This window comes from Argiope bruennichi, chromosome 1 (genome assembly GCF_947563725.1).
Source record: "Argiope bruennichi chromosome 1, qqArgBrue1.1, whole genome shotgun sequence".
In the NCBI taxonomy this organism is placed as follows: domain Eukaryota; kingdom Metazoa; phylum Arthropoda; class Arachnida; order Araneae; family Araneidae; genus Argiope; species Argiope bruennichi.
Window position 1 is genome coordinate 78,342,122 of NC_079151.1, and position 22,447 is coordinate 78,364,568.

Below are 22,447 nucleotides of genomic sequence, written 5' to 3' on the forward strand. Positions count from 1 at the left end.
TAAAAAGGGTAAAATAATTACAATTACTTCTAATTCCTATGTTTAAATTTTTACAAGATTTGTGTAACTGCAAATATTGAAGACGAAATAAATTTTTATGAAAATAATTATAGATGCGTCAAACTAATAATAATTTAAAGTCAGACCTCACAATCACAAAATCGAAACTAATAATCTTATAATTTAACAGAATAATCTTATTATATCTTATATAATAATCTTACTTATCATTTTTTGGAGTACCATAAAATTTAAAAATGAAGCAAAAGTTCATAAAAATGGCAAAATTTTCCAAAAATTTAGCATTAATTTTAATCGGAATTACATTTTTTTAGTTCGTTAGCTTTATTTTATGAAATAGATTCTCTTCCCAAATTGAAAATGCTTCTGGAAAATATTATTTTCATTATGATCTAAAGATGATTATTAAGTATATTTGAAACATACACACTTTTATCATACACCAGCTTTGTACATGATTGTCTGGCAAAATTTAAACCTCAGATACATCTTCATCAATTAAATGTGCTGAATATCTCGTATTTAGCTCTTATGGTTAAAAACCAGTTGTAAAACTTCATGAGGACCACGTAGGTGAAAAATTAGGGCTCCATATACGTGGTCATGAAATTTGAACCTATTCGAAATTTGGGGCAGAGGTAACACTAGCATTGCTATATTATTAATTGTTATAGATATTTATAAAGATTTTAAAATATCGCTTGGTTCAAAAATGTCGCATCATAATATTAATCAAGATAATCATGTTGAATACAATTAAATTTGTATTGTTGAATCTATACAATTTCTTACTTTGTAAAAAAACTGGCTCACTTTCCTTTTTAACAATAAGGGTCAGAAAATTATTTCTAAAAAACCTCACTGAATTAGATCTACATGAAGAGAATCGAATTTGTGTGTCATTCGTGATAGATGGTTTTGATAACGAAAGACAACATGAGATAACGCTGAAAGATAAGATAATAAATTCTGTAGGGTTTTCTAAGTTAATAGTTGGAAATAGAAGTCGTTAAGAACAGATCTGTGTTCAACGCACATTTGTAAGTAACATTCGTTTTCAAATTTGTTTTTTATTATTTTTAATTTATTCATTAATTCGTCTTCTTACAAGAAAATAAATATTTTATTATGCATTTGCATTCTGATACACATATACATTTTTCTAATGTAAGCATTAAAATAGTAACTTTTTAAAGAAACAAACGCATGCATTTTGTAAATAGTGAAAATATAGATTTTCTGTAAATCGTTTGGTGCATTTTTTTTTAAATAGTTGATATTACTATAACATATTTTTCCAAAAAATCTTGAAAAAGTTGATAATTAAGGAAATGTTTCTAAAATATTTGCTGTTTATGTTCTAATCGAAGTTATTATTTTGTCATCGAAAATGTATTTTATTATGAAGTGATAAAGTAAAATGATTCATAGAGTAAGACTTGTGACAGCATAAATTATTAATTTTTGTTACAATAAATTCCTTCATCTAAAATTCAAAAAATCATTTTCTAGTAAGCGTTATCGATTTCAATATTTTCTTTATTTCTTCCAATTAATTCCTTTAATATGAATTTATATAATTTTAAAATTCTAAATATTGGAATATCGCAAATAATGCTATAAGATATTAACATTATTATTGAGACCTGATACGTTTTATATTTGTATTATGTTTATATATACAGAATAAAAATCTTTAACCTTCTTTATGTTAACCTTCTTCTTATTATCGCCAATATTACTTTAAATTAAGATGAAATTATATTATTTTATATTTTTAAATATTAATATCTTTAGAAACATTTTCTTAAAAATTCTCCTTATCTTTATGTCTTTTTATAAATCAATAGAAAGTTATAAATTCTTTTAATCAATTAATGCTACTATCAAGGAAATTTCAGTACATTATAAATCACAGCAAATTGTTTTCTTTTTATTTCATTTTTAAACAAATTGTTCTTAATTATTTTAAAATTCGAATTTTTTATAGAAACGTTTGTTCCATAAATATATCAATAATTATTTTCCTTATTTACATTAAGAACAGGTGCTTTAAAAAGTTGTTTGTTTTACATTTATTTTAAGGAAATAAAATCTCTATCCATTAAATAAAAATTCGTGTTCTGAATAATTTTTAGTTGTAATTAAAAATAATTATTTAGCGTTTTTTTTTCAATTTCAAATGAATTTAATATGATCCATTTTTATTTTCTATAAAAATAAGTAGATAAAATTTTGCGGGCAATTTATAATTACTAAGAGTATAAAAAAATAGCCTATAGAAATTATAACTTAACATTTTTTTAAATAAAGGAAATTTTTAAAATTATTCAACAATTTTAAAGAAGATATGGGCAGGTATTACATTTTATACATTTCTTGAAATATATTTTTAGCATTATAACAGGGTAATTTCTTTTTTGAAGCATTTTTTTTTTATTTTTAACTATGCTTCCTTTAATGTAAACTTTTGAAGATATACAGCTCCTATGACAAACTACATTTTATATAATACTTTATCGAAGGCACTCGAGAAAAATCTACGTAACTAAATTCCCTTAGCTTATCTTTATTGATATACGCAAATATCTTATCGTGAGTAATAAAAAGATTAGGGCAGAGGCGTATACTTTCGAAAGAATAAAAGAATTTTTATACATTATGAACAATCGAATAAATTTGAGAGGTGTTGTGTTACTTACATTTTATCAATTTCCTCGATGGTATTAACTATAAAATAACTATCGCCTGAATTCAGTTCATTAATTGCCTATAATCTGATAAATTCGAAGAATAATGAAATGAAGCATATGATGCCTTGACTGCCACATTGTTCTTTAGTTATTCTGAAATATATGCTTTATTGCCAAATAAGAATTTTTTGTGAGTGTAGATAAAAAAAAATTCTTTCTTTGAATACTTTTCATTATAGAACAACACAATATATCATCAATTTGACAAGTTGATGATGCCATTGTAATATTTATTCCATCACCAAGAAATGCTCCTCTCCCTTTCTCTATTCTGTTTTTTAATTACTTAAACATTGACTGGGGAAGTTTATGATTATGAATTAAATCTTGTGATGCTGAATTTCATTGTTAATTCTAGTGTATTAAAGATATACATAAGATATCTTTCAAATTTCGAAACAAATGAATTTACCATTTTGCCAAGAAACGAAATTAAGAATAATTTCTTTTATAGCAAATATTTTCATCCATGCTCAACTAACTTTTATTTCAGTCAAAATATGTGTAATAAAAAGAAATATGCATACAAATCTGAAAGCAAAAAACATAATTAAAAAGCAGAAGGCACGGGAAACATAGCATTAATATCTTTAAAATATTATCAAGTTTCTAAACATAATATTGCAGTTTCCTCTTATTGTTCTGTTACAAACTTTTTAGAAAGAAAAATCTGAAAAACATTATATGAAATCATTTTACAACTGCAAAATGCTCTGAAATAGAAAATAAATGTTTACACGAAAACCATGGTACATTACAGAGAACTCTATGGAGTCACTTGACGGCGCACTCATATGACAAAAACAGAAATGAAAACATACTTCATGAACTATCTCACAACATCAGGTTATAGCAGTTGGATTAGGATCTAGAAAAAAGAAATATTAAAGAATTATTCTGAAGAATATACATATATGTATTTTAGCAATATGTCCAAATTGTTGTACTGTTGACTCGAAATGCCTTTCGACTCGATGTAACTTAGCTCAACTTGATGATTTTTTAATGTAGAAAATAGTTTACTTTTTCCAGAAAGATTTTGCTAATAAAACCATCACATGCTTTTAACAAGAATTTGTAGTCATTGTTTGAAGTGAGTATGCAAACCGCAAAACCGCTCAGAACTTGACAAATCTATAATTGGTTATGGTGAACGTTTTATGTCATTTATTTCTTTTTCTTCTGACTAGATTCGTTGCTTTTTGTGTGTATGCATGTTAGCATCTAATGCAGCAAAATACAACTGAATGTGCTACACACAGTAGTGTGTCACATAAATATAGCCTTTTATATGTTATATTTGTGCAAGAAACGTAAATATTTTTACAAAAACCAAATTTTTTGTGGTTTCAATTTAGACTATTAAATTAGATCTTAAATATTTCACTAATTTGAAAAGAATTACTCTAATCAGTTTTTATATTTATATACTTGTTGATATTTATATATTTGTTGATCCATGTCATTTTCAAATGTATGAAATAAAGCTATTTCCATCTTTAGAATATTTCTCGCTAATGAATGAAAAACTCAGCTTCCTCTCTAAAATTCTTTTATTAAAAATTTTTACAACCTATCAAAGATGTATAAAATATAAATAATGTATATTTGGAGAAAATTTCAAAATTTTAGTATTATGCTACCGCACTTCCTTATTTCAGTAAAAGTTTAATGTGATCTTCCTTTTTATAATATTTCTTAATCTATTATGCTTTAATATTTGCACTTAACAATCAGCGATTAACAACAAAATTATAAAAACTTGTTTAAAAGATGTAGGCTTCAATGCTAGATTTTCCCATTTTTTTTAATGCTAGTTTTCTTTTTCTTTTTTTTTAATGCTGGTTTTTATACCTGCAAATGCTGGAATAAAATTATAGTTATAATTATCAAAATAGTATACATTTAGAAACATTCTTTTGATTTGCGAGAATTGTGTAGAATATCTCATAAAGACATTCAACCAGGAAATAAAAATAAAGCTCTGATATTCAATTGCAAATAAAAGGAAGCTCAAACTTTTCATGTTCTTAACCACCCGTAGTCTATTTCGGAAGTTCTGCATAATTATTACGAGTGAGAATGTAGGAAGATTTTCCCTCCTTATAATAGAAACAATTCATGCATAATATGTGCCACAGTAGTTAAATGAAATTCCATTGTTTATTTTGTAGATAGAAAAAGTGTGGAATGTCACAGCACAGCTTAAACCAACTTTCAGTCAAATGATATTCCCATCTACGTTTGTCACGTGATTGCTATGACACTTGAATTAACTTTGTTTCTCTCATTTGAAAGAAACAAAGAATCCGTCTTAATGATTTAGGTTTAGCATGTTGTCCAGGTAGGTTTTAACGATGTAACAATAAAAACACATTCCACATTCTGCATATTCATTAGTGTTATACAGAAATGTAGCTCATTCCTATTTTGAACAATCAGAATCATTCACTTGTGTTCCAAATTAATTTTTTTTTTTTTCTGATCTCTTCCTCAGAAAAACTTTCATGAAAATAATGAAACTTGACACCTGTTTTTGTTATTTAATTGTAATTTCCTACCTGCAATTATAAAGAAATAGCAATTTTAATGAAGGTTACTGGGTCATATATCAGATTCTGCAACTATCACTTCCGATCTGATCATAAAAGTTAATTAAAACTAAATGAAATGTCAAAGAAAAAGATCTGCACAATCCGGTATTGCCCACATTGTTATTCATTCGTTTCTCATCGAACAGATGTTTTTCGAACTTTTTTGATTATCTCAAGTAAGATATTTTTAAAAGACCGTTCAAATAAACTGGCATTACGCAATTAATTTTAATACAGTATTCAGCGACTGCCCTTGTTCTCAAACAAAATCTGTTCTATTGCCTGCCCAGAAAAGGTCAGCTGCTTTGAAAAATTTTATTTTTGAAAAAAAAATATTTAATAAAGCAAACTTTCATTCATTATTTCTGACGCTATGAATTTTAGGATTTATCTAAAGAAATAAATACTTTAATCGAAGATTTCTAAATTGTTTTGCAAAAATTTACAATTTGTATTTGCTTTCGTTCTTCAATTTTCTAAGAGTGGTTTTTTTAGCTCTATTTCTTAACTGAAAAAGCTAGTTAATCTCTAATAAGTTTGACGATAATTGTAAAAATAAAGATAGAGGTAATATTATTAGTTTTCCCAGAAATCTGTTATGATTTTATGATTTGTGTTTTTTCATGGCTGAAGTTTTTAGCTTTCGTTGTATTTACCTGTCATTTTAAAACTGTTTTTTTTTTGCGGGGGGGGGAGGTCGATCCTCCTAATCGTGAACAATGGTCAGATGACGCGGATAGCCCATGAGTCGGAAAGCCCCTCTTCACACGTCCACGGATACAGTAGGTGTTTTGGTCCTGACAAACTGAATGTGAACCAGGCCCACTTACACGATAATTCTTTAGTGGAGGCTGGTTTCTCTGATTTCGAGACCTTACAATCAGACCACTGAGGTCCTCCACCTTCCACTGAAACTTCCTAGCTTTTTTTATCAATTTTTTTTATTATTATTATATTGAGTTGCATTTTCTCAGTACTGGTTCGGATTCAGAACGACACGCTGGGACATCGTTCAGAAGGCAAGCAGTTGTCGAAAATAGTATTTTGCTTACACTCTAATAGAGGAATTTCATTCTTTCTTTATATTGCGAAAGAAATAATTAATTTCGATTTGATTTCCATTTTTTTTTTTTTTTTTTTTGTCTATTTTGCTTTTGAGTACTTTTTGTTCCCCTTTCTCTAATAGAAGGTTTTCCCCCTAATGAAAGGTCCACGCCCATTTTGACGAAAGGAAGGAATTTCATTAGGTGACCACCCTGTCTGTCGGATTGGACCAAGAAGCTATTCATATGGGTTATTTTAAATTATATCTAGACCCAAAAATGCCATGCTAGACAAAAGTAGCCGTTGACTTATAAAGTGACGGGTTAGAAAAGTTTTGCTAAAATTTTCTTATCTGTGCTGAATTTTTTAAACCTTTAATGAGATTTACTTATTATTTTTTTTATGCTGATTCGCTTTTAGAAAAAAATATTCAGAGGGAGTTTCAGGTTTATTTTTTTAGAATCGAAGATATAATACGATATTCTGTTGCCACGCATTTATGCAACAATTATTAGCAGTAGTGGCATAATGAAAATAAACGGAGTCCCATACGATGCTTTTTTTTTTAGTCCAGCATAAAATTTTGCCCTTTATGGTATCTTTAAAAACTAGAATATTGCACTTTGTTTCTATGATGCCACTTAAGATTGGCGCTTGAGGCATGCATATGCTCCTTGCGCCCTGTGGATAGTAAAGTACATATGCATATTGAATGCCTTAAGAATATAAGTGATTAAACAAATCTTAAAACAAGTATTTTAGGGATGGAAGTCTCTTTGCATAATTTCTAAAATATAAGAACAAAAGATTTTTGGATGCAAGTCTTTTTGTATAATGACTAAAATATGAAAACAAGTGATTTTGAATGAAAGTTTATTTGTAAAATTTCTAAAACGAATGGTTTGGGATAGAGATATCTTTGTATAACTTCTAAAATAAGAACAAGTGGTTTGGATGGAAGTCGTTTTGTATAATTACTAAAATATAAGAACAAGTGATTTTGAATGAAAGTCTCTTTGTAAAATTTCTAAAACAAGTGGTTTGAGATAGAAATATCTGTGTATATTTTCTAAAATATAAGAATAAGTTGTATAAGACGGAAGTTTCTTTGCATAATTTCTAAACTATGAAAACGAGTGGCTTTGGATGGAAATTTCTTTTTTAGATAATTCTGAAATCAAACAGAAAGGAAGCCCTTTGGCTCTATAGATGGTATAATGTATTGTACAATTTATAAACGTATATTATGCATTGAATGAAAAAACGTAAATAAAATGAACATTCTTAATGGAATGTCATAATGCACTAAAATTTTTTTCTTTCAGCTCCAGTATAAGATCAATAGTGGTGAATTTTTGATCAAGCAATGCCTAGGCACTTTATGCAATAATTATTCCTTTTGGATGAACGCGGGGAGAGAAGCTCAGGCAGAAAGATTAAAAAAACAATATTATTCTGTTGCCAAATAAAGTAGCTTATTAAAAGAACCAAATTTTAAGAATTATGAATGCGTAAAATCCGTAACTGATAGTGAATGACAAATTGGCATCTTTTGAAGAATCCTTTCTATAATCAAAACCTCCCATAAGTGGGAGGTGGGTCATTTCGTTATTGAGGATGAGAAGCTTCCATTAGGGAGGTTGGTTCTCGCCACCCTAGTGGACACAGTAAAAGGTAGAAATATGCTCATCCCATCGATGACGGGTCGTGCTTCCCAGGGGAAGGGTTGCACCGTGGCCGATGATAGACCTTAGGACTCAACCACAGTTCCCGACACTGTTACTGTTGCGGTGGTCCAGTCATTCATATTTTTCCGTGTGCCTTAGTGGGAATGACCGGTTTAAGGTTCTATAGAGAAAGCAAAAAATCGTTCTGCTTATAGAGAATAGACCTAGATTTATTAATACCAACAATTCATAAATTTGTTTACTATCTTTGATTTGTATTATCATTTTTAATATCTAATTACTGACTATTAATCGTTTTTTTTACCTAAAGCAGAATTATTTGCGCTATTTAATGCATCAAGATTTTATTTTCAAATTTAATATTGTATTGCTACTTTTAACTTTTCCTCTTATTATTTTGCTATCTATTTCAATTATTAAAACATTCATATGAATTAAAACATTCAGAATTCTTAAAGTGCTTGGGTTTAAATAAACTAGGATTTCCTTTTTACTTCACACATACATTCGATTTATGTACGAAAACACAAATTAATTTAAAAAATATCAATATTAATATGCAAGAATCATTTTGTTTTGAAATTAGAGTATTTTTTTTAAAGCGGTATGAAGAATCTTGCAATTGAGATTGTAATTTTAAAACATGGCCATGTGGGGGCCCTCCCTCTTTCAAATTCCCGCAGTAGAGGGAGGATGTTTTAAATTTAACGCAAGATTTAGCTTGCAATAAGTGCCATATTAACAGAACCGAGCTTCGAATCTGACACACTCTTGTTGCAAAGTATAGTATTAGACTAGTGAGGCACTTATGTGTTAGAATTAATTACACTATATTATTAGAAGCCACTCCATTAAAAGAAATTATAATTAACTAATTCTGAGAAATACTGCTATAATGTTTAGACCTATTACTAACGTTTCACTTATATTAACATTCTGTCATTTCGGTAAACATAGCTTTCTGTCATCTATTGAACTGAAATTACTAGATCCTAGGTTAGCTGAAATATTAGCGAGTTTTAATTGCATGCTTTAGATAGAATGCCCAGAATTTATCCCAGATTTGAATTAAGTCTTTTTTTGGTCTCCAAAATTCATTTTTTACTGAATATACTATATTTTAAAAAAATAATTTCATCTAATTTTTATAAAAAGATAGCAAAAAAAAAGCTAATTACGGAAATAAAGTAAATTCTTATTACCAATTACGTGGAATATAGTAATTCTAACTAGTTTAGAAAAACAAAGTGAGGTTTATTTTCCTTAAATATCAAAGGTCACTGAATAGAAGGCCCATTCAGATTTTTTACTCTGTATAAACCTTGAAAAGTGTTTAGAATAAATTCCGAATTCGGATACAGCATTTCAGATTGTAACATTTTTTGTTTTGTTTTATATTAAATAGTTCATATTAAAAAAAAAAGAAAGGAAATCACTACACTTCATTTTCACTTTCTCGTGCACAAAGTATAAAGGAATTATTGTAATCGTCAAACTATTCGAATTTGAGACTACGACGAACGTTTCAGACCACTCTGAATTCGATAGCATTATGACTGTCTGCGAATATGATGACTCAAAAATGCTTTGAGCTAGACGGATGAAATCTGGTTTATGAATTCACGACCAAATTTGTAGATTTTTGTCAAATTTTGAACGAAATTCATTCACAGGAAGTCTGCTTGTCTGGTTGTTAGATTATAAATGAATTCGATAACTCAAAATGCAAAGAGCTGAGTAAATAAAATTTGGAATGCGGATTTACCATCCAAAATATAGAAACTTATCAAATTTTGAACCAAATTCGTGAAACGGTTGAACGTCTATCGTTTGTACTTTCGTATGCATATAAAAGCAATGGCAAATACGAAAACCATGTCCCTGCCCTCTTTTTACTTCCTCATATACGAAGTGTAGAGAAAGTATGGTAAACATCAAAAAATTCGATTGGAAATTTTGACGAATTCTCAAGTTTTAAACTTACCAGAATTCAGAAAACACATTTGTGGAATTATCTCTTTCTGTCTATCTGTGAAAGGCAAAAAAGCTTTAGGCTAGATGGATAAAATTTGGTTTATGGACTTTTGACCAAATTTGTAGATTTCTATAAAATTTTGAAAGAAATCCGTTCAGAGGAAGTCTGTTTATTCGAGTACAAGTATAATGCAAGTATTCAAGTATAACTACAAAACATAAGCTAAATAGATAAAACTTGAGAGGTCATCTGGTCCCTGAGGCAAAATATTAACATTGAAATCCCCTCTCAGATTCACGTTGGACCTGAGTGGCTGCATTGGCATTTGGCAGATATTATAAAATTTAGTTCATTTAAAAACGGTAAGTAGATGTAACTTATTAAAATTTGTAATGCAAAAAATATAATAAAAAAGAAATTGTGAAGCACTATTCAGTCTTTTTTAAATTTATAGATGGAAAACAATCGTAGTTATATTTAGTATCATAAGAAAAAAGGAAAGAAAATTTTAGTTCATAGCAAATAAATAACTATTTACAAAAAAAAAAAAAAAAAAAAAAAAGTGAGAGAGAAAGAATATTTCAAGATAAATAGAAAGGAACAAAAAAAAAAAAAAAATTAGAAGAATTTTTTATATCAGATAAAGAAACATTTCTTTTTTTTTTTTTTATTTCGCTGAATGAGGACATGAGAAAAACGAAAATTAGGTAAAAACCTAATGCTCTTATTTAACAAAAAAAATCAATTAAATCTTTTCTATCCCTTTCATATTCATTTTGGAATGTACTCTAGTTTTTTACCAGTATTTTTATCCTGAAATAATTCTACCATAAAAAAAAGGACTTCAAAATAATTTTTATTTTCAAGTTAGTGTCAATAACTAAAATTAACTAAAATCTTAATTCCCTATTATGTTAAAAGATGAATAAAGATGTGATAATAAGATGAAATGAAAATTTAATTGATTGAGTTTAAATGATTTTTCAAAAATTTCAAACAGAATTCTTCAAAATGAAACTGCATAAACTTGTTAAAAAATCAACAGCTGATAACAAACTAATGCATTAAATTACGGTATTACTTTCAAACGGGATTAAAGCATACAAAAAAAAATAACTATTAAAACTTCTATACATTATTGTCAATTATCACAAAAAAAAGGGGGGGAACATATTTTCATAATTTTTAAACTTTTACACTTAAAAAACTTGCACATCTTTTAAAACGAAAAGTATCCAAAAATATAGTGTCTTAAACAAGGAAAAAAAATGCAACATTTAAAAAGAAAATTTTAGCAGCTAATCTGTAACCAAACCCCATTTTTGAAGAGGATAAACATTATTGATTGAGAATGAATAAATGTTATCATTTAATTTATTTAGCCTGATGAGATTCAATAACATTTTTGGAAACTTCAATTGATTTTTTAATCGTATTGCAATACGTGTTTATGATTTCTTATCATAATTAACTATTAAAATCCAATAACTGCGTCAATGCAGAAATACTTTTATATGCAGAATAACAACGAAATAAATTATATTTTGAAATGTTTCAGCAAAATAAATTAAAATTAATAAAAAGAAAATTAAATATCAGTTTTTACTAAACAATCATTTAACAGCGAACTTATATTTCAACGATACTGTTAACAGCCGTTCGCCAGATCTAAAATTTGAACAAAAATTCAAATGCTGCTTTTCTATTTAGCCCACAGAAATTTCGAGCGTGCTTTTGTTGCCGAGCAACGGCTGACGTCACGGTCCTTTCACTTACATGTGTTTCCCCGTATAAAGAGAAAGCATCGACCGGCATTAACTTGACATCGGAGGGATTCTTCATTAGCTGGTAAATACTTTTTAAGCAAAGTATTGAGTGTATAAATGTTTAAAAATTTTTTCCTTAAGTTTCTATTTTATTAAATACTAAATGCATTTTGTACGTTCCGCACCATATATATAAAACTGCGCGAAGGTCGTGTCACAACCTTTCTCGTGTTCCATTTCCGCCATCTTTGTGTTACTGCTTCTTGTCGCGTACCGGTCGGTTTAGTATATCTGTCTGAAATCTTGCTGTTAAGTCTGATTTTTGTGTCTTTTTTCAGTGTTTAATTAATATTACATTCAAAATGGATAAAGACGAATTGGTGCAACGGGCAAAATTGGCTGAACAAGCTGAACGTTATGATGATATGGCTTCAGCGATGAAAAGAGTGACGGAAACGGGAGTGGAGCTCAGTAATGAAGAGAGAAATCTTTTGTCTGTAGCGTACAAAAATGTCGTTGGTGCCCGAAGAAGCTCATGGAGGGTTATCTCCAGTATAGAGCAGAAAACAGAAGGCAGTGAAAAGAAGCAACAAATGGCCAAGGAATATCGTGAAAAAGTAGAAACAGAACTGAGAGAAATCTGCTATGACGTATTAGTAAGTTAAATTTTTTTAGCTTCTCTAAATAGTTCATCTAGTTAGTATTTTTTATTTCTAATAAGCGTTTAATTTACGTATAATTTTTTAACAATTATTTTATTTTTACATTTATTTAAAATATATCGTGTCTGAAACGGTTACTCAGATTCGCTTCCGTATTCATTTCTAAGTGTATAGTTTTGAATTCAAAATTGCCTTACGTTAATTTTTTAAGAAATTTTAAAAGTAACCATATTTGTGTCGTCATATCTTTGCCTTAAGTTGACATAATTAGACTAAAAATTGTCGGTTAATGGATATTTTGTAGAAAAATTTACGTGCGAGTTCTTATTTCGTTTTCAGTTGAACAAGACAAAATTTGGTAACCAACTAATTGCTTTAAAGATAATTTCCAATATATATCGAATCTAATATTTATCTTTGACTGAAGTAGAAGTAATGATGGTTTTTATAAGTAAACGAAAATCGTTATTGTAAGATTTCAGTATCTTGTAAATTTAAGTTCTTATTTTTCCATTTTAAAAAGTTTACAATTATGGTTGGTGATGTAGCTTGCAGATAGGAACTATATGAACATTTAAAGTATTGTTCGCCATTTCTGTGACTAAAAATGTTCTGAATTTTTTTTAGAAGTAATAGGATTATCATATTCCAGTATTTCTCTTTTTACCGGTCTCGGGGTTTTTTTTTTTTTTTTTTTTTTTTTTTAAGCTTTAAAATTATCTGCAATATGTGGTTTGCACTTCGTATTGGGAAATATTTGACGTATTACTTCATATTTAAAGCAATTTTGTTTAGGAGTTTTCTGTGCTTGAAGAGTATTGGATCTATGATTTGTATGCAGGGTTTTTAATCTTTATCAAATCTAGTATGATTAAATAATTGTTACGGAATTCCAGTCTACTCGGAAATAAAAATTCATAACTACCATAATTTTTGCTCAAATTTTTTGGATATCATCTTTAATTATGAGATTTTCAACTGTATTTTTAAAAATATTTTTAAGATTTTCAAATGAATATCTAAAACATTTGTAAATCCATTTTGAAATTATATTTAAGCTTTCTTATTTGATTGTCTTTAGATGCTAATTTGATTTTATATATATATTTCATATGTTCAGTAAGTTTGTTATGTTTTGTAAAATTTCTACAGGATATATTCATAGATCACAAGAACCAGTTTTCGAAGTATGTGTAATTTGTGTTCAAACTTATATGTAATGTTATATATGATTTTATAATGTTATTCTTATAATGAATGATAAAATTCTTAATTATTCCTTCTTATTTTAAATTTATTGGGCCTGTCTTAAATTTTTTTTAAAAATTACTTAAGTAATAAGTGCCCTTGTTTTGTAATTGTGTGTGTTGAAAAAATTAAGAGGCTTAAGACTCTTATCTAATAAAATCTAAGTCTTTATCAGTTTCGTATTTCTTTTTGTGAAATAGAATAATACCAAGAGTATTTGACTGCTTCCAGTAAATTTCATTTAAACAAATCTTGATTGAGGGTGGGGGGTCATAGTACTTGAATAAAATTGGTTAATAAATAGTTAAACAAATTCCTATGGTTAATTAATATTATGACTTGAAACTATATTATTACTCTTCTGTAACTAAAATTACTTTTTTAATTTGATTTTTCTTTAGGGCTTGTTAGACAATTTCCTTATCCCAAAAGCAAGCAATGCTGAAAGCAAAGTTTTTTACCTGAAAATGAAAGGTGATTATTACAGGTACTTAGCAGAAGTTGCTACTGGTGATCAAAAGAACAGTAAGTATCAGTGTTTATTCGGAAATTAATTTTGTTACTAGAATTATTTCAGTATCATTTTGAACTTACAAATTTAAAGTTTCAGGTTTTTTTTTTTTTTTAAGGTATGAATAGTTTACAAATCTGGAATCTTGTTTTTATTCCATTTTTGCTGAACCCTATTCTTAATATATGGCTTGTTTAAAACTATTCTTTTATTCTAATTAGTGTAGAATTAGAATTCTCGGATATGTTTAGATAAATTATGATTTTGCCTTTAATTTCTTATTTATAAGATATTTTATATCTAACTTAACAAAAATTAATATGAGCTTTCACTTTATTATAAGTTAAAAGTACTAGCTTTTCAAATATTTTCAGTGTTTTAGAAATATCAATTGTTCAGATATATTACAATAACTTTGCATCTAAAGTGGCTTATTTTATACTTTTTAAAAACTTTGGATACTTGTATTGCAATCAGGTGTTGTTGAAGAGTCCCAAAAGGCATACCAAGAAGCATTTGACATCAGTAAAAGTAAAATGCAGCCCACTCATCCTATACGTTTGGGGCTTGCCTTGAATTTCTCAGTATTTTATTTTGAAATATTGAATTCTCCAGACAAAGCTTGCCAACTAGCCAAACAGGTATGCTGCTAACAATATATTTTATTTTTTTAGGTGTTGTTGAGGAATCTCAGAAATCTTACCAAGAAGCATTTGATATCAGTAAAAATAAAATGCAGCCAACTCATCCCATTCGATTGGGGTTGGCTTTGAATTTCTCTGTATTTTATTTTGAAATATTAAATGCACCTGATCGTGCTTGTCATCTTGCCAAACAGGTAATAGTTTGAAAGTTGCAGTTGTTAACTATGTGGCAAATTAACTGCATCCAGAGATATAGCATGCAAGAATGCTTCGATAAGATTGCTGAAATTAACCTCAACTCTTAAGTAATTCATTAAAAATTCCCTTTATGGTAACTTCCCAGCATGTTTTCTTCAGTTTAACTTCTGCATGAGAACATTGTCTTTTAATATCATCAACTTGCATCCTATATAATTTAAACATTGAGCAAGATTATTGGACATATTCATTCTATTTGTAACGAATTTGAATGTTTTCTTAAAATGGTGCACGATTAATCAAGAACTTAATTTGCTTCCGAGACGGGGTGTGGATATTTACTGCACTTTCTATTGAATGTGCAATTGATTATTTTTAATACTAATACTACTTCAGTGTTATATTAGCCTTTCAATTATCTTCATGTTCCAGAAACTTGAATTAGATTTAGTGAAAAAAAGTATTTAAGTATATAGCGAGGAAAAAATGATCAAATTTTATCTTTAAATAGCTTGTAAAGCAATAAGGTTTTTAAATTAATTATTGTGATAAACTTGCAGATAATTTTTAAGTTAAAGTAGGAGTACTTTACAATTTATCAGGAAAAGTATATATTATTAAAGAGCATTTTGTATTGCAGAGCAGGAATCAATTTTTTGTCTTCCATTTTAACAAGTTAATAGACTGACTAGATTTTTTGTTTATTATTGATAAGACTAGATTTTTTTTCTTTTAAAGCTTTTGTGCTTGTAAATTTCTGTTTTAATATTGGACAAAATTAATGTATACATATTTCAATATGCAAAAAGGTTTCTAATTTGAATAATTATCTAGTAATGCAATTTAATTTTGTTTGGGTATATAGTGGGATATACATTCGTATACTTCATTGTAATCTTATCTTGGAAGTCATTGAAATGTTCATTAATCATCTGGAATATGCTTGTTAAAGCTATTGTGTATAATTAATATTTTTAAAAAATGCATATTTGATAATTAAAGTTGATTGGGCTAGACTTAAATGTTTTTATCTTTTTATAAAGAGAAATTCAGCTGCATTGTTCTTTCAATTTTATTTTAGGCATTTGATGATGCAATAGCAGAATTAGACACACTTAATGAAGACTCTTATAAAGACAGTACACTTATCATGCAACTACTAAGGGACAATTTAACGGTAAGTTTTGTTACAGTAAAAATTTGAACTTCTAAAAGATGTCAAGTATATATAAAAATTTTCCGACATAATTCTTAAACTTATGAAATAGTTTTTTTTTTTTTTTTAAGTAATGTGGGTGTATATATAACTAGCTAAGCAAATAAAAATTCTATTGTCTGAGAACTTTATATCTTCATAATATAAAGTTTTCTTGGGGAGAAAATATTAAAAAATTACTCCTTTTAGTATATATTGTCCTTTTGCTCTTTGAAATTTAAAATTTCTAAACCATATGTTTATTTTATAGCTGTGGACATCAGATACCCAGGGTGATGGTGAAGAACAACCTGAAGCTGGTGACAATTGATAGTCGTGCAGCACTACCTATTTTGAACACGTCCCCAGCCTCAACAAAAAGCCTTTAATTGTTATTGATTGCACCACCATCTGAGCATAGCCCAAAACTGTCTGAAGATCATTAGTTTACATTTAAAAACTCTACAGTGATGCCTTCAACTGGAATTCTTTTGAATTTGGAAAAGCCTTGTGGTGTCCTCTTGGCACTCATCATTTGCTGCAAGTATTGGGCATGCCAGAACTAAGCCACAAAAAAGCTGGTGGTTTCTTTTCTTTGTTTCCAAACCAGACTTTACAAGTTACTGCTCAATCTGTTGGAAACCAATCTCATCTGAGCAAAACTTGTGCTGTCTGGATGAAAACTCACAATCGGAATATCCGTACAGAGCAGAAAGTTTCATGTATTTGCTATACAATAGTCTGATCTAGGTTTAATTTATGGCCAAATATGTAATTTGTTTTGCCTTTTGTCAGTAATCTTGTTCTAATGTGGTGGTAGCTAAGTTATTTTGACAATTTGACTGTGACGTGACAAAATATCCTATGTTTTCCAATCTAAATTCTGGTTTGGCCCAAAATTAAACTCTTGGTATTTTAATTTCATAATTTATAATATATCATTTGGCATTTTGTACATCCATGTGCTCAGTATTAGTTACCATTAAGATTCTTATTAGTTTGATTAATCAATTAACAAAGACTACTGTTGACCTTAGTGGTAATATCAAAATTAGTTCAAACATTTTTAAGCAATGTCACAACCCATGTCTTGTGCTTGCATCTTTTTTAATATAAAATGCTGTGTAGAACAAATTGTCTACTTCTGAAATTTCAGTCTGTTAAAATAACATGATCTGCTAGAAATGTTGCTGAAAGCTTCATTTATACTTTTCTGTTTTGCATACAAAGCCAAATGTGAAATTTTCAGCAGTTAAAAGTATAATTAAAAAGGTTATGATGCTTTTTTTTGCTTGTTATTTCTCTAAATATCTATACAAGCTGTTACACCACTGACTAAAGGAAAATAAAATGCAATATATAAATTCTGTGTACTTCCACATGCTAATGATTCAGTGCTACATTTTCCTTCTGGGAGTTACATTTTCTACCTTTTCAACTATTTAATTCTACATTTTGTCACTGTTTCTGTAGAGTTGAGCATTTTTATTACAATCTTTATTTTTAAGTTGTTAATGAAATTTTAAATGTATCATTACTTTATTTTAAAAACAGCCCTTACTTTTCAAGATTTTTCATTAATTTCCAGAGCTCAATTTATTCATCTGCATGAAAAAGCAGTAATATTACCATTCATAAATTGTTTTTAATTATCAATTTTTCACATGTGTTGACTTGTTAAACATTTCTTTAAAGCTAACAATTTTTTTAAGTATCTTCTATATAAAATTACAATGTGTGCAGTTTCTAAGAGGTAAAAAAAAAAAAAGCATGAAATATGAAAATTTTATTCTTACTTGCAAGTTAAATTTATCCTCTTTAGAAAATTTGATAGCTGTGTACATTGTATTCAAGCTTTGTTTTACTTAATAAATTTGATAGGTTCCAAATATTGTCTTCAATTTTCTTTTACATATACTGCTTTGAAATGCAGGCCATACTGATACTTCTGACATTTATACATGATACAAATATTTAGTTCTGATTTTTATTTATACCTGTTAATGTAAGTGCTTGCATTATTTTATAATCATTCTGCATTTAAAGGTTCATTAGTCTCTAAATTGGTAGGGCAGTTAAGATTTAAACATTCTTTCATTAATTCTTACTCATTTAATTTGTTTGCTGGTCTTTTTACAATACATACAAAAACTAAAATAATGACATACTTAATTATTACATTAAAAGTAGGGATTAAGATTATAAATTTTTTGATCTTTAGAATCTAAACTGATTTTCTTCTGTAAGAAAAGATCTTGCCTTTTATTCAAATCATTGACTGAATACCAAACCAGTTTGCTTCACTCGCTGGAATTAATATTCTAAAGTAAGTCGGTAAAAATATCAGTTATATTGGAGTGAATATATACTAAATGTTGAAGAAAAAAAATTACTTGTCTTGATGCAGGTTTTCCTGTTTATTGTAGAAAATGATGCATCTTTTCTGTATTGGTCATTTCACACATGTGTGGCAGATTATGTTTGCTTTCAAACTAAACACATTAGAGCAACTTTAAGATTACAATAACTAATACAAATTATTTTTAAGTTAGGGTTTTGTATTTAATTAAAACACCTTTCTAGAGAAGATATTCATCTGTTTGGAACAAAACTGCAAAGGTAAACTGTTATTTTAAATTTAATGTCCTTGAAGTTAAAAATTCCTTGATTTAAAGTAGAGTATACCCTTTTTTTTTTTTTTCAAATAAAATTAGTGTATTGAAAGATCCCCCCCCCCTTCTAAGTAATATTTGTATTTTTTCTACATTGTAGGAATCTTTCATATTTATATAGCAAAGAGGCAATGTTTCATTATTTTTATACAGAAATTTAAAACTTGGTTTTAAAAAAATGCGGAATAAATGTTAAATGCTGAAAATGACGGGTCGACGAAAAATGTATAAAGCAATTGAAATTGTTAATTATGTTAACTGTCCTTCCAAGAAGTCTTGTATTAGTTACTTTATACCAGATTAAACTGCTTTAATCTCCTTTAAGATAACTATTTATAGGTTAATATTCTTAAAACAACTGATCAAAAATACAACTTTCATATCAAGTTGAAAAACTTTGGTACCGAAATCTTGTATCAGATATGATTTAAAGGGTGAAATTCAAAAATTACATGTTTATAGCCATTTTCACATTTTAAATTGAATAACAATTCATAATTTCTAAAGTTTGATATAGTTTTAAAAAATGTTCACTTTGTTTAAAATTCAAGATGTCATTAAATTGGTTAAAAGAAATGTATTTGCTATAATTGGTCAAGCTGATGTATTTGCAGTTCGGAAAATGTAACCAGTATTTACTATTCTGTGAAAAGGGGAGGAGGGTACTTTGTGATGCATACTATTGCGAGTCTTGTTGAAAAACTGTCTGAAAGTTATACAGTTTTTTTCTGTTTTGGGATATTAAATTATCTTTAGAGGTTTAGTATTAATTTGTTATTAGAATAATAATTCTGGGATGTTTCTTTGAATTGCTACTGTTATCTTCCAATCGAATAAACAAAAATTTTTTATCCTCAACAGAAGCTGAACATATAACAAAATTTGATCCATAAATATAATTCTGTGATATGTGAAATTGAACTATAAGATAAATCATTGAACAACTGCAATCGCAACTTTTAAGCAAAGATGGTAGAATTTGTTGGATGATTATACATCATTTGTCTTATCTAGAGTTTCTTAAAAAAAAGTGGTATTTCTGTTTTTCAAATTGGGACAAAAAAGAATGCATCTCAGTTGGGATTAAGTTGATTGTTGAATATGTCAGTAAACATTTACTTTTTTTCGTAAACACACACATATGAATTCATGTGATAAAATTTTCATTTTCCCTTACTTTTTAGTTTATTCACCCAATTCCAATTTTATTCCTGTTGTAATGAGCTTATTTAGAAATGGCTAGTGTTCCAAATTATTAACATCAATTCTGTTCAAAATCGAAGCATGTTCATATTTTTCTCTCATTACTGAAGATTTCATTTATGTTTAAAGAGCACATTATTATAACTGTTTAACTTCTCATGCAAAAAAACTGTCTTTTGAAGTGTGCAACAACATACAAAATACATCTTTTTACAATCTAATAAACAACTCAAGCTACATTTCTCAAACCAAAGTAATAAATCATTATATATGTTCCTGATGGCCCCCATATGAGAAATGAAAAGCCCATTAAGATTTTTTTCAAATATTTATGACTCGGTGAGAAAAGTGGAGGTTATATATGACCGCCTTTTAAGTAAGGGAAAATAATAGATCGAGGAATTCCTCAGTGTCTTGTGTTGTACACAAAAAAGCGGAAATGCAATTGCCCCCATATTCATCTTAATTGGATATAAGGTTTTTAACTTTGTGATAAATAAGTAAAAATAGAGCATTATTCCAAGGAACATAGAAAAGCAAGAAACACTTCTAAATATTTGTGGGAGTGGAACAAATTTTTTAGGCCTACTTTTTCCTTCCAAAACAAAATATTTTTATTAATTCTAATTTGCTATCTGTATAAGCAGTTTTTAAGAGACAAATTGAAGTATTATTACTTACTACCTTCAAGCTAGTTGATTTCAGTATTTTGCATATGTATAAAAAATGAAATTATAAACAAATAAAATATTTTAGACGTAATTTAGATATTCAAGTACAAATCAGTCAGCAAACTATAAAGATTTAAACAACACTGATTTGCATTAAAATAAAATAACGTGAAGGAAAAAAATTCAACAAAAATTGGCCCCCTAAAAACATTTTTTTGCATACTCTCTAGTAAAGATGTTATTTCCCTTTAAAAAGGCAGAGAATGCCTTGTGTGACATTGGTGTACAATAGATAAAAAATATTAAACTTTGACGTAAGTTTATCATTTTTATTAAATTTGAAGTGTGACCTTTGACGAGTGTTTTGGCAATTAATGCGTTTAATAACATACGGCTTGAATTTAATAGTACCGAGAAATAAAATTTCTTACCGATTGAAGTCAAAATTTGATAAAGAACTATGATTATAGGCCAAAATCGCATTCCAAATGCCATGTATTTAAATAACAGTTTTTAAATTATCATCCGTTTACATGTTACTGAAAATAACGACCAACAGACGGCTGACCGTTAGATTGATTTGGTTCAAACTTAGATGAAAATATGCATTCTTGACGTTAAATCTGTATATTAAATTTTATCCATCCAGCTGTCTTAGTTTTGTAGTTACCGTGTTAACTTATATTTGAGGAGCCGGACAAATGAGCTTCCTCGAAATGGATTTCGGTCCAAGATTTGATAGAAGTTTTCAAATTTGATGTAAAGATATATCAAATTCCATCCGTCTACTCAAAGCATTTTTTGTTCTCAAGGAGGACTGAAAACGTAAAGATTCGATCACAATACTTGATACCTCATATATGATAAAATAAAAATCTCTTAGTATGTGCTGAAATATAAACGATACTGGATTTTAATGTGAATGCATATAACTAATGACTTACAAATCAAATGAAATTACAAAATTGGAAATGCTGCAGCATAAATGTAGAATCCTTAGAGCTTTTAGAATGTTTTCTAATTATTTGATAACCCGGACTAGGTCCAATGAAAAGAAAATACTTGCACAATTTTCGATATTTAATTTCTTATTGATAAAAGGTAATGTAAATAATTTTTCATTGTTGTTTTATTTGTGATTTTTTTAGTGACTTAAATGATATGCATATGCTTTATCTTGATTTTTAAAAAAATTGCGAGGTATATGCGTAAAATTTTTTTATAACGTGTCAAAAATTTCCTTACAAACAATTGTTCGAATTTCTTATTTAAATCCTTTTTAAATGATTTAAGTTATAATGTATCAAATTTAGCAAAACTACATTAAGAACTTCCGAAACTGTTTCATAAAATTTGTTTTTTAAATTCTTTGGTCCTTATGATTCTTTTTTAATGAAAGAGTTGTTCGTAGTTGCACAATTCGTAGTTGCAAAATACTTGCACAATTTTCGATATTTAATTTCTTATTGATAAAAGGTAATGTAAATAATTTTTCATTGTTGTTTTATTTGTGATTTTTTTAGTGACTTAAATGATATGCATATGCTTTATCTTGATTTTTAAAAAAATTGCGAGGTATATGCGTAAAATTTTTTTATAACG

General features: G+C 28.0%; 1 protein-coding gene across 4 annotated transcripts; it reads left to right on the forward strand.

The window, feature by feature from the left end:
- Positions 1–993: 993 nt before the first annotated feature.
- LOC129978553 (14-3-3 protein zeta) lies at positions 994–17,584 on the forward strand. 4 transcript variants are annotated; one of them, XM_056090647.1, is made up of 7 exons: positions 11,786–11,923; positions 12,180–12,497; positions 14,153–14,276; positions 14,740–14,787; positions 14,937–15,100; positions 16,186–16,281; positions 16,571–17,584. In XM_056090647.1, exons 2-7 carry the CDS (start codon positions 12,204–12,206, stop codon positions 16,628–16,630), a joined length of 786 nt encoding a protein of 261 aa, XP_055946622.1. In that variant the 5' UTR covers positions 11,786–11,923; positions 12,180–12,203; the 3' UTR covers positions 16,631–17,584. The 4 variants fall into 4 exon arrangements, with proteins under 4 accessions (XP_055946620.1, XP_055946622.1, XP_055946618.1 ...); XM_056090645.1 differs by lacking the exons at positions 11,786–11,923; positions 14,937–15,100 and adding an exon at positions 994–1,061 and having other exon boundaries at positions 14,740–14,903; XM_056090643.1 differs by lacking the exon at positions 14,937–15,100 and having other exon boundaries at positions 14,740–14,903.
- The last annotated feature ends 4,863 nt before the right edge of the window (positions 17,585–22,447 follow it).

Excerpts from the sequence above, each read along its gene's own strand:
- LOC129978553 (XM_056090647.1), top strand. The coding sequence starts at position 12,204 with ATGGATAAAGACGAATTGGTGCAACGGGCAAAATTGGCTGAACAAGCT. Across the intron at positions 14,788-14,936 it reads CCAAGAAGCATTTGACATCA|GTGTTGTTGAGGAATCTCAG; the intron begins GTAAAAGTAAAA and ends TTATTTTTTTAG. Across the intron at positions 15,101-16,185 it reads CTTGTCATCTTGCCAAACAG|GCATTTGATGATGCAATAGC; the intron begins GTAATAGTTTGA and ends ATTTTATTTTAG.